We start from the raw sequence: 13,431 nt of genomic DNA on the forward strand, positions 1-13,431 counted from the left end.
GAGTGAGTGAGTGAGTGAGTGAGTGAGTGAGTGAGTGAGTGAGTGAGTGAGTGAGTGAGTGAGTGAGTGAGTGAGTGAGTGAGTGAGTGAGTGAGTGAGTGAGTGAGTGTTCTCTTGATTCAGACTACAGTCCAACTAAAAACGTAAGTGGAAGTAGTAATACAGTACAAATATACTGACCAACACAAGTTCCATTTTTAAATTTTCAATGTGATGTCACATTTTAAGCAAAGGAATGATTGCCTTAGAATAAAAAGTCCACTCTCCCCAAATCTTTCTTTTAATATTTTTTGAGAAAGTAGACCATTAAAATATTTCAACATCTCTACCAAGATTTGGGTTAGGGTTAGGGGATATTGTTTTGTTCTTTCTTAGAACATCCCAGTTAATTAATAGTTCAAGAGCTCAGAGGCGCTGATATATTTAGAAAAACAAAATTCAACTTACTTCATTGATAACCATTCTTTTATTGGAAAAATTACAATAAAACAAATAGAATATTGCATCACCGCTTAAAAGTGAACAGTGCAGTGGTTTCTCCAATATTAAAAAAAAAAAAAAAAAAAAAAAAAAGAAAAAATACACCAATTCTGGTTTCAAATTTCAAGTTTCCTGAATGTTCTTCAAAATAATGCTTCCAGGACTAGAGTTATTATTATTATTAATTGAATGAAACAAAATAGAACATTAAAGGATAAAATGAAATAAATTAGAAAAATGCTGTTTGTGCATTCAAGAACATTTTGATTTTAAGTTTGCTGTATTGTCTTTATAACATGTTTAGCAGTCAGCTGTTAATTTTCCCAGGTTCAGGCATCTATAACAAAGTATTGACATTGTTTTTCATTTATAAATATAAAATTCTTATATTTTTGCTTTTGAAAAAGGAAAATAAGAAAAAGAATAAGAAGAAAATAGAGGTAGAATCTGTATTTTAGATTTGAAAGATAGAAGAAAAAGATTTTTTTCAATTACTTACTGGCTCCAAATTTCTAAACAGCAAAATATTCTTTGTTGCCTCATTCAATCGTTTCCTTTGTTCATCATTTTTAGGATGTATTACCTGAACAGTGAATAGCAAAAATCCCAACTCATTATAAGCTATACAAGTACAAACACCTTCATACAAAAATACATTCTTGAACATATAATAAATAATTTTCTAAACAATATGTTATCTCTGTACAGTATTAAGAAATCTTGGGTTTATAAAAGGATATTTCTGAGATTTTTCTTTATGATTCTTTCTTTTAAAGCTAGAAGGAGGTTATAGTTAGTATATTCTATATATTTCAAACAATAATTTAGTCCCACCCCTGTCATGGTTGCTGACTGATTCAGAGTAAAGATTCAATAAACATTGAAACAGTTTGAAAGAAAACAACTTGAAGATGTCCATCAGGCAAGAAAAATCTGTTGATGCTTTTGAAGTATTATGACTACATTTTTAAGTCCATATGCATTTTCAATTTTATTGTTAGCTTATCAATGGTGGTTGTTAATCTGGAAGAATAAATTTTATGTGGTTGAATAGAAGGTGCCATAAGAAAGCACTCATGTTATTTGTAGGAGAAACCTTAAATCTAGACAAAGCTGTTTAGCAGTATGGGTGCTTTTCATGTGTCAGCAACCTGGGTACTTTTTACTTGGTACTGGCACAGGCACTTATTGTGTGGCACCAACACGGATGCTTTTTTCTTGGCACCAAAATGGGTGTTTTTATATAGCACCCCTGCAAGTTTGCAAGACAAGGACCTCTCAGCTAAGAGAGAGAGAGAGTGGAACCAAGAGATTAGAGTATGACAGAGGTAGCCCTCTTATTACTGAGGTCATACTTGGCTCTTATGTATCCATAGCTTGCATTAGGTACACTGTTTGGAATTTCTACCAACATCTTTCTTATTGAGAATTAAGTAGGGCCATCTCCCTGAAGAGATTTGTGATTTGTCTGTTTTCCTACTTGCTAGGATTTTTGGTCTTTGTTAAATTAACTCTAAGGCCCTTAGATTCCAGACCTTGCTTCCACATCTGCAATTTCTCTTCTTGTGTGGAAGCATGACTGTGTTGTTAAAAGGTTTGCTTAGCAACCACATGGTTTTGGGTTCCATCCCACTGCACGGCACCTTTAATAAATATCTTTTATTTTAGTCTTGGGATAACCAATACCTTGCGAGTGAAATTTGTTTGATAAAAACTGTGTGAAGGCTTTCACATATTCATATATGTCTCTCCAACTCATTCTGCATGAAAAAACGGACATGTTTTTTTCACACAGAATGGGTTAGACAGACACTTTAAATATATAGATGTGTGTTTCTCTCCACATAGCTTCACATTGACACTGCTGCTTAGGTAGTGGAGACATTTGTTTATATCCTGTAGCATTGTGGCTTGACACACAAAAACCAGTGGAATAAAACACCTTACTTAAAAGTAAATAAGAATTGGCACAAGAAAGGGGCATCTGAACAAAGGATATTGCCAGAAAATGCTTGTTCAAGTCCAACCAGCATCAAAATGCAGAAATAGAAATGCAATGAAACAAGTTGAATATTAATGAATAAACTAGATGTGAAACACATGCATATATCTATATTGAATATAATTTTAGAATATGTCCTCCCAGATGTTTTGTTTCATGCTGTTCATGACTGGTATAGAGCATTTTGAAAATATAAAATATACAACTATACAATCTTAAAACATCAAAGAGTTTGAAAAATTATCTTTACTACAAACACTTTTACTTGTTTCAGTCATTTGACTGTGGCCATGTGGGAGCACCGTCTTTAGTCGAGCAAATCGACCCCAGGACTTATTCTTTGTAAGCCTAGTACTTATTCTATCGGTCTCTTTTGCTGAACCGCTAAGTTATGGGGACGTAAACACACCAGCATCGGTTGTCAAGCGATGTTGGGGGGGGGGGGCAAACACAGACACACAAACATACACACACACACATATATACATATATACGACAGGCTTCTTTCAGTTTCTGTCTACCAAATCCACTCACAAGGCTTTGGTCGGCCTGAGGCTATAGTAGAAGACACTTGCCCAAAGTGCCATGCAGTGGGACTGAACCCGGAACCATGTGGTAGGTAAGCAAGCTACTTACCACACAGCCACTCCTGCACACCATTTATGTACCCTACCACCCACCAGGCTCTGCACTAATCAATATACTGAGTTCTTCTTTCCTAGAATGTTGGCCCTTTAGAACTCCCTCTCAACTATTTCTTTACTGCAGATATCTACTTGTAGTAGATCAAGCAGATTGTTAATGGTATCAATCTCACCATTCTCAGATGACCTGCAAAAGCCATGGACAATATACCTATTTCTGGAAAAAAAAAAAAAAAGAAATTACCTAACACTCTCCTTCCATCCCACGTTCTCCAAATCCATACAAAATTCTGCTAAATTACAGTTATGGCCAAAAAAAGAAATTCAGTTACCATTATGTTTTTATATGTTTAATCTATCTTAGTATTCTACTGTCAATCTAGTGTCTGAAAATTCAGCTAAAGGAATGAAATATTGAAAAAGTTACATTTCAGATGTTAAGAACTAGTATAAAAATAAACAGAAAAGTAAAAAGTGGGAGTATTTTCCTAAAGCGGTATTAGTAGAGAACTTAATCTAAAACTGATTTTGATAAAAAAACTAAATGCCTTGGGCTGTGGTTGACTTTACAATTTCTGGATGGTTAGTCAAGTACATGAACTTCTTGGTCAAGTAGTTAATGTTTGATAGAAGAAATAATGGAAGTTGAGATAGATATTATAACAGTGGTTCTTCATAAAATGTCAAAAAACGGAAGGAGTTGGTGACCTTTGCTAGAAAGATTCTGCCTTCAACTGAAGCTTGTAATAGTCATGTAAAGAAGTCTCCCACACTGAACAAGTGTTGAATTACTTACAGTCAAATAATTACTATTTTAGTTTAGTCCTAAATCTTCAGTCATGATCAAAGGCATTCTTCTTGTAACTGTCGCATCTTTTGTGTGTTTGGCCTGGTGGTTACAGTGTTGGGCTCATGATCATAAAGTTGTGGGTTTGATTCCTAGATTTGGTAATGCATTATATCATGGAGCAAGGTACTCCCCCATTTCAAGTTTCACAGTAATGACAATGATGTAGCCTTGGCTTCAATCCCAACAATGCATAGCACCTTGGACAAGTGTCTTATGCCACAACCTCACCTTACAAGTAAAATATGGTAGATGGAAACTGTGGGACATTTTAGTGGGACTGTTCACTTCTTGGGTGGTTCATATATAATCAGTTGCTCTGTTAAACACCACCACCTGGCTTTTGGCTGCTTTGATGAAGTCCATGGCTGAAAGCATTCAGGCCAGATCTCTGCCAGAGGATAACTTCTTCCCTTCCAGTCTCCTACCTGTCTTGGAGGTGCTGAAAAGGGCTAATGGGCACTGACCTTCCTCTTCTAAGCAATTTAAAGCAACATCAGCAAGCATAAACTGTTGTAGTAAATATATATCTAATATAAAAGACAATTGAAAAAGTTGGACTCAAACACTATGTCTGCTATAAACCATATATCTGCTTTAATGTCTACACCAAAGTGACATTACAACTTTGACCAACCAAATTAAAAGACTTAAAGTAAGTAACTATGACAACATATGTCAGAGGAATTCAACAAGGATTTCAGTTCACACTATATCAAAGTATGGTATTACATATATCTAATTTAGAAAATAAAAAAAAATTTGTAAAGTTGTCTGAGGACCTCAAATCTCACATCTGCTGGGCTAACCATCACATTGAAAGAAACATCACAACATTGACTGTTCAGATTAAAAGACTTATTAAATATATGTAATTAATTTTTAATTGTAATTTTGTAGCTTTCTTACTTTTACTTCTTCCTCCCCTTGATCTTGTTCTGGATCATAAGCTTCAGCACAAACTGAAAGAACAGACAAATAAATAAATCAGCCAATCAATAAATAAAAGTGTGTATGTGTGTGTGTGATTTATAACAAACAGGAACAAACAAGTGAAAAAAACAAACTCAAAGGAAGCTCAATTTTCTCACCACTCCCACTTTTTGTTTACTATATTAATTTGAATAATTGTTTCTAATTTAGGCACAAAGCCAGCAATTTTGAGGTAGGTGCTTAGCTAATATATCAACTCCAGTACTTGACTGATACTTTATTTTAGTGAATATTGGAAAATAAACGGCAAATTTGGTCATAGCAGCATTTGGACTCAGAATGTAAAGAATCCACAAATACCTGAAAGTATTTTGTTTTACACACTTTCCATTTCAAATATGTGACCCTTATTTTTGTACTGAAAAGTCAGTAATATATTTTATCTCCTTATCTTTTGTTTTATACTTGAGTATAACACTACCCACTCCCTAGTTTCACTTCAGATGCTTTGCATTAGATTTCTTACATATTACACAAGTAAATGCAATATATTGATGGAAAACAATATTGATCAGGAAGAAGCATATAAATCAATGGCTTCTCTCACTGTGATGTGTTTTTGCTGTTAATATTTAAAAAATTTGTGCTAGTGTTTTGCTTTGTTCTTCAACCCAAGGTCATTAACCTTGATTGAACAAACCTATGATAAAAAACATCCTGGTAATGGCATTCTTTTAGTTTTCATGGTAATGGTAGTGGTGTGTATGCGTGTGTGAGGGTGTGTGTAATTCTAGGATTACTCTGTAGATTTGAAAAATTTGGCAAAAACGATAAGATAGACTGGCAATGTTTTTTATACTGCTGTAACATACCAGTAACACACTCAGATAGTTCTGATAAACCATAGACCATTGGTTTACAAAAAATTGAGAAAACCCACCCACCACAACAGAATTGATATCTCAAAACCAAAGTGCCACATAAAATGCATTGGTGTAGATGGTGCTGGTGCCACACAAAAAGTACTGGTGATGGTGTCATGTAAAAAGTACCCACCACACTCTGTAAAGTGGTTGGCATTAGGAAGGGCACCCAGCTGTAGAAACCAAGTTAAAACAAGCAATAGAACCTGGTACGACCCCCATTCTTGCCAGTTCCTGTCAAACTGTCCAACCCATGGCAGCACAGAAAATAGGCATTAAATGTTGATGATGGTGATGGTGATTATGAGCCTTGAGCACTGTCAAAAGAAATGAATAATTAATGAAGTTTGCAGTAGTCTTAATCACGTAAAATCTTGTTTAAAAGAAGAAAAATGTTGAAATAATTGTTCAAACATCAAAAAATAAAACATAACTAAAACATAAAATAACTTTCCACAGAATTGTCAGAGCAATGGAAAAAATGCCTTGCAGTATTTGTTGTGAGTTATCATTCCCAATTGAAATCCTGCCAAAGTCAACTTGGCTTTTCATCTTATCAGGGTCAATAAATTATGTTCTAGTCATGTACTGGGGTGAATTTAATCAACCTCTTCTCCAAATTTCAGGCCTTGTCCCTATATTAGAAGCAATTATTATAATGGAGAAATATTCAGCAGAGAAGTCGTAATGTAGTGTAATATATTTTGTCCTTCCATGTTTGGAGTTCAAATCCTCCAAGAATTGACTTTGTTTTCCTGCTCTTGAAAGTCAGTAAGAGAATATAATTTTAGGTATTTAATAAGATGACATAACTGTAGATAATAAAATTGTGATAGATCTTCCTTTTTTGGTTTCAACATTGAAGTCAATCAACTGTATGCTCAACTTTTTAAATTAACATGTAAGTAACTGTCTATTTTACAGACATGTACTTTTTATGTAATTCCTCAACTGAAATCAGTGTGACACAACATATGACAATATTTGATCATTAAATGAAGGCAGCAGGCTGGCAGAATCGTTAGCATGCCGGGTGGAAGCTTAGCAGTATTTTGTCTGTCTTTACGTTCTGAATTCAAATTCCGCCAAGGTTGATTTTGCCTTTCATCCTTTCAGGGTCGATAAATTAAGTACCAGTTGCATACTGGGGCCGATCTAATTGACTGGTGCCCCCTCCCCCAAAAATTTCGGGCCTTGTGCCTACAGTAGGAAAGAATATTTAATCATTAAGTTATAAATATACTCCATCTGATATGTTTCCACTCACAAGGATTCAGCCCAAGGCTATGGTAAAAACAGCTGTCTAGGGAGGGTGAACCTGGGACCTCACGGTTGTGAAACTAGCTTCTTAACCACTTAACCATGTCTTCTATATAATACTGGTGGTGTTGTGGCTATGTTAAGAAATCATTATTGATTCTTTGTATAGGTAAAGTCTCCAATTTAAATGAGGGTAAAGTTGTTTATATTGATTCCTGTATTTGACTATTACTTATTTTATTAATCCCACCCCTACAAGGAGGAAAGGCAAAATTGAACTCTCATTTTATCAGCTTCAATTAATATGGTAAATATAATCAACTATACACCAAGTTGAGATATAAATATTGCAAATGGAAATATGTTTTAAAGACCCAGTGAGGTGGGTATGATGCATTGGTCAAGTATATAAGATGGTAGCCATGAGCTTGAAGAGTTGTGAGAGCATAGAAAAGATGCCTTGTGATATTTGTTCTGCCTCTCAGCATTGTGTGTTCAAATCTCATTAAGGTCAAAGTTGCCTTTCATCCCTCCTGAGTCAATAAATAAAGTTCCAATTTTGGGTGGTAGACTAGCAGAATTGTTAGAGCATTAGATAAGATGTCTTCTTCTTCACTGAAATATAGATATACTGGCTGACCCCTTGCTGTCAAAAATGACAGCTAATTGTAGTATATTATATATAAAAAGGGTATGAAAAGGTGAAAAAAATCAAACAATGTTTCAACTCTGTGTGAGTATGTGTGTGTGTTTTTGTGCATGTGCATGCATGTGTGTATATGTATACATTTATATGTAGGAGTAGCACAATCTGTAGCAAATGCAGTTTTCTATACTTTGTCACAGCCCACTTCCTTCCTTTTTAAGTGTGTCTGTTTATATATATATGTATAAATGCATGTGTGTTTGTAATTCTATTTTCTATGTATCTTTCTAAATAAACATACACAAACACATATACACTCACTCAAATATATAAATATATTTTACACAAACACACACATACACTCATACACAAACAAACATTCACATTCCTCACTTTTACACACACAGACACAGATACTCACAGAGTTGAAGTGCTGTTTGATTTTTGTTTCACCGTTAACTTTTCACCATCCCACTTCCATCGGTGGATCACCCCTTGCTTTCTCATTCATATGTTGTGACGGAGAAATACACAAGACTATTATTATAGTAGATTATTATAGTAGAAGATACATGATGCTCTCTTCACCACTTCCTCTCTCTCGTTGCTATTACTTTCTCTCACTCCCTCTCAGTCATGGCTATTACTCTCACTACTTCTCCTTCACTGAATTACTATTTTCCCTCCCCTCCCTTCACCATTCACTCCTACTGTGTGATTTTGTGTATGTGTATATATATATATATATATATATATATATATACACACACAAATATATATAAACACTACGCTCATTATTATATTAGAAGATATTTATATTCGGGAAAGAAATATGTCAAAGGTAAAGCAATGTTTAAATAAAAGAAACACTTAACAGAACAAAATACATATCAATTTTTACCTTGTTCTTTTTTTTTTTCAGTTCTATATACAATATTGTATACAACATTCTCCAAATAAGAAATTTTGATAATCTAACGATGTCTGTGTAGGATACATTTTTCTTGAATTTAGCAGTTAACAGAATTTGAATGTCTGTGACATCCTCTTGATTTAGCAAATTGACTGTGATCAGTAGAAATCTTTAAATGTGGTGAATCTCCAACTTATAACACGAGAACAATGTAGTAGGGAAATAAATGCTATATTTTGTTAAGCTTTTCTCTTGAATATTTTTGTTTATTGATAGCGAATGCATGTCTGACAGGGAATTAATGCTGTCTTAAAGAGAAGGGAACATCTGCATTGGATGGTTGCAGGCTGATATATCCTGCATCAATAACAATAGTCTTTTTTTCTTTTTACTACAGACATAAGGCCTGAAATTTGAGGGGCTGGGATTAGTCAGTTACATCAACCCCAATGCTCAACTAGCCCTTACTTTATCAACCCCAAATTAAAAGATTTAATCGAGAGAGAGAGAGAGAGAGAGAGAAATAGAAAGAAAGAGAAAAAGAAAATTTAAAAAGGCTGAAAGAGGGAGAGACAAAGAAAGAGAAAGAAAATGGAGAAAAGAGGGAAAGAGCAGGAAAAAGGAAAGAGAAATAGACAGACTGATAACCATAGATGGCTAGTTATACACAAGGGTTGGTCAAAATAATGGAAACACCTTAAAATTTCAAACAAATTTATTTTAATATGGGGTAGGACCGCCTTTTACAGTAATTACAGCTTGAATTCTACGAGGTATGGACTCGTACAAAGTTTGAACTGTTTCCAAAGGAATTTTTGTCCATTCTTCAGCTAAAACTATCTCCCATACTTGTAGTGATGATGGTGGAGGATATCGCCTCCTTACTTGTTTTTCTAAAATGCACCATAAATGTTCAATAATATTGAGATCTGGGAACTGTGGTGGCCAGATAAGATGTTCAACTTCACTAGAATGTTCCTCGTGCCATTTGGTAACAATTTTAGCAGTGTGAATTGATGCATTATCATCCTGAAAGATTGCGTTTCCCTCCAGAAACAGTTTCGCAACTACCGGATGAATTTGATCAGATAAAATGCTTAAATAGTCTTGACTATTAATTCTGCCATGAAGAGAAACCATTGGGCCGGTGGATTTCCAAGATATAGCCCCCCAGATCATCACAGATCCTCCTCCATGTTTAACAGCTGGAAGAAGGCAGTCTAGGTCAAATGCTTCTTTTGGCTGTCTCCACACACATACTTGGCTGGTGATTGGAAATAAGGTAAAGGATGACTCGTGCAAGAAAATAACATTCTTCCACTGCTTTAGGGACCCCTGCAGATAAATCAATAGCTAACTACCTTGCTATATACACAAATAACATTCCTTATTTTTTTAAACTTGTATATCTTTTACTTGTTTCAGTCATTGAACTTCAGCTGTGCCAGAAGACTATCTTGAAGTGTTTATTTGAACAAATTGACCCTAGTACTTATTTTCTAAAAGCTCAGTACTTATTTGCTCAATCTCTTCTGCCAAACTGCTGAGTTATGGGGATGAAAACAAACAAGTAGTGGTGTAGAACAAAGACACAAACTTTTATATATATATATATATACACACACACGAGGGGTGTCTGAAAAGTTTTGAGCCTAACCTAGAATCGGGGCTGCTATATAGTTGAAACAATTTTTTCTGGTAACTACAGTCTTTTCGGAGTAGTCTTGCTCATTTTCATGATTCTGATATTTAAAATTTTTTTTGTTGCAGATTTTTGAATAAACAAGCTTCGAATTTACAAGGAAAATGGAGAAAGCTGAGTATCATGCTGTCATAAAGTACCTTCATTTGAAAGGCATGACTCCATCAGAAATCCATGAAGATATGGCGAGAACCTTAACAGACAATGCTCCTTCATATGCAACAGTCAAAGGCTGGGTAAATGAATTCAAGCGTAGCAGGGAGAGTGTGGAAGATGATCCAAGATCAGGGATACCTCCAACTGCAACCACCAAGGACAACCTTGACCTTGCATGATCGCTGAATATCATGTCGTCAGATAGCCGAGAGACTGGGCATCTCAACTGAAAGAGCAGACAATATTGTGACAAAAGAACTTGGGTTCTCAAAGGTTTTTGCAAGGAGGGTCCCTCGCCTTTTGAATCCTGAACAGAAACGTACCAGGTGCACTTTGTCCACGAGCAATCTGGAACTGTTTGAAGCTGATGAAGAGAATTTTCTTGCTTGTTTCATTACTATGGACGAAAGTTGGGTCCATCACTACCAGCCTGAAACCAAAGAACAATCAAAGCAGTGGAAGCACACATCTTCTCCTACCCCAAAGTAGGCCAGGGTCATTCCTTCAGCTAGCAAGGTCATGGGGTCTGTATTTTTGGATTCTGAAGGTGTCTTGCTGATCGGTTACCTTGAAAAGGGTCACACTGTGATAGGGCTGTATTATTCTTAGCTACTGAAACGCCTCTGAGAACCAATCAAAGAAAAAAGGCCGAGAGTGCTCACCAGAGGAGTCCTTTTTCATCACGACAATGCTCCAGCCCACACCTCAGTGGTTGCCATGGCAACAATTCGTGATTGTGGATACGAACTTGTTCCCCATCCGCCTTATTCACCAGACTTAGCCCCCTCTGACTTTCATCTATTTCCAAAAATGAAAAATGCCCTGGCTGGTCGCCAACTTGCCAATGACAATGACATCATAGACGCTGTAGGAAGTTTCTTGGAGGCCCAAACAAAAGAGTTCTTCTACGCCGGAATAATGGTGCTTCAGCACTGCTGGAGAAAGTGTTCAGCAATCGAGGGGGACTATGTTGAAAAATAAATCATCAGAAGTCTTGTACCATGTGTTGTTTTTTTGAGGCTCAAGACTTTTCAGACACCCCTCGTAAACCTAATGCTGGTATTTGTTAACGTTTATTTTTAATACCTTTCTCGCTGTATTGTGTGTCTGTGATTTTATTTTTGATCTTCTATATAAATGAAGATATTTCCTCCATTTGGCTGCTTTTCTTTCTACAAAACAAGAAGTTACATTGCAGAACTGTTATTTTAACGAATTGTATCTATTTATCACCTGATGAGATACATCTCCACCACTGGATATCCTGAACCAGTTGTTGAGTGTCTCACCCATGTGGGATCGATGCTAGATGTGAAACAATTGTTGTTAGAAACAATTGTTGTGATTAATAATAAATTCTCACATATTCCATCTTATATCTTTCATTTGCCATATATATATATATATATATATATACATTTATTAAAGATAAATAGACAAGGCAGAATGTACCAAAACCAAAAAATTTATTACCACAACACAATTGTTTCATCTTCAAAGTGCATTACTCCCTTGTGGGTATAGAACAAATGCAATAACACCAGATGCAACGCACAGTGTATAGAAGACTCCTCGGATGGGATAATATAGTTTTAGCTGGGAGATTTACATTTCGTTTTCACTGTATTGAGAGATTTTAGCAGTTAGACAGATGCACAGACAAACAGACGTGCACATCAATAAGTTTATTCTTGGGTACATGCAAGTATACATTACATGTATGCATGCCAGCCAATCACATCTGCACACAGTTATACATCATCATCATCATCATCATCGTTTAACGTCTGCTTTCCATGCTAGCATGGGTTGGACGATTTGACTGAGGACTGGTGAAACCGGATGGCAACACCAGGCTCCAGTCTGATTTGGCAGAGTTTCTACAGCTGGATGCCCTTCCTAACGCCAACCACTCAGAGAGTGTAGTGGGTGCTTTTACGTGTCACCCGCACGAAAACGGCCACGCTCGAAATGGTGTCTTTTATACATACATACATACATATATATATATATATATATATATATATATACAAACGTAGTTGCACACATGGATATATCCTTCGGGGCACATGGAGCATATGCATGCATGCATATAGATACACTCATAGACACACACATCTATTTACGTGCTCTACTACACCCACATGATAAGACAAATCTAAATGTGTATTCATACCTTCAGTCTCATACGTTTGTAGGCAAATATACACATATACGCATAATTATATACATATACGTTTATATATAGATATATGTATATATATACATTAGCACATACTAGAGACTTCCACTCAGTACATGTATGCACACAGAGGTATATAGAAATATGTCAAATCAGCATATATATGTACACACATATTGCATACACTTATAAGATTATTTGCATGCATATGTAGGCTTTCATTGGCTCAGGGCTATAATAGAAGATAATTACCTATGATGCTATGTAGTGGGACTGAACCCAAGATCACATAGCTGGGAAGCAAGCTTCTTAACCACACAGCCACAAACCTTCCACCCTACATAAAACAGGTTTCTATACAGTTCATATTATCAAAACCCATTCACAAGGCACAGGTCAACTCTAGTCAAAAACAGAAGACACTTGCCTTAGCTACTGTACAATAAGGTCTGTCTTGGGACCCCATTACTCTCAAACATGACTATACGCAATATACACAACGACTGAACAAGTATCTTATAATTGATCTATAGAGAAACAGCCAAAAACCAAATTAAAGCAGCGTTAAGACTAGTGTAACAGAGTAGGTGGAAATAATGAGATTAAGAATGCTCAAGTTTAGGAAATAACAAATGGCTTAAATATAAATGCGATTAAAAACTTAATTATTAATGTAGAGCTCATGTAAATGATAATCAGCAAGTGTTAAGATGATAATTAAAGTCACAATTTGTGTTATTTCA

At 35.6% G+C, this 13,431-nt stretch overlaps 1 protein-coding gene across 3 annotated transcripts in view; it reads right to left on the minus strand.

Moving 5' to 3' along the window:
• LOC106880932 (cAMP-dependent protein kinase type II regulatory subunit) overlaps window positions 1-13,431 on the minus strand; it is a 141,686-nt gene that overhangs the window by 21,531 nt on the left and 106,724 nt on the right. For all 3 annotated transcript variants that reach the window (XM_014931105.2, XM_014931104.2, XM_014931107.2), the window contains exons 3-4: window positions 4,883-4,935; window positions 980-1,063 (exon numbers count right to left, since the gene is read on the minus strand). In XM_014931105.2, coding sequence (XP_014786591.1) covers window positions 980-1,063; window positions 4,883-4,935 — 137 coding nt within the window. The remainder of the gene's footprint in view (window positions 1-979; window positions 1,064-4,882; window positions 4,936-13,431) is intronic.

Source organism: Octopus bimaculoides, chromosome 5 (assembly GCF_001194135.2).
Source record: "Octopus bimaculoides isolate UCB-OBI-ISO-001 chromosome 5, ASM119413v2, whole genome shotgun sequence".
NCBI classification, from domain to species: domain Eukaryota; kingdom Metazoa; phylum Mollusca; class Cephalopoda; order Octopoda; family Octopodidae; genus Octopus; species Octopus bimaculoides.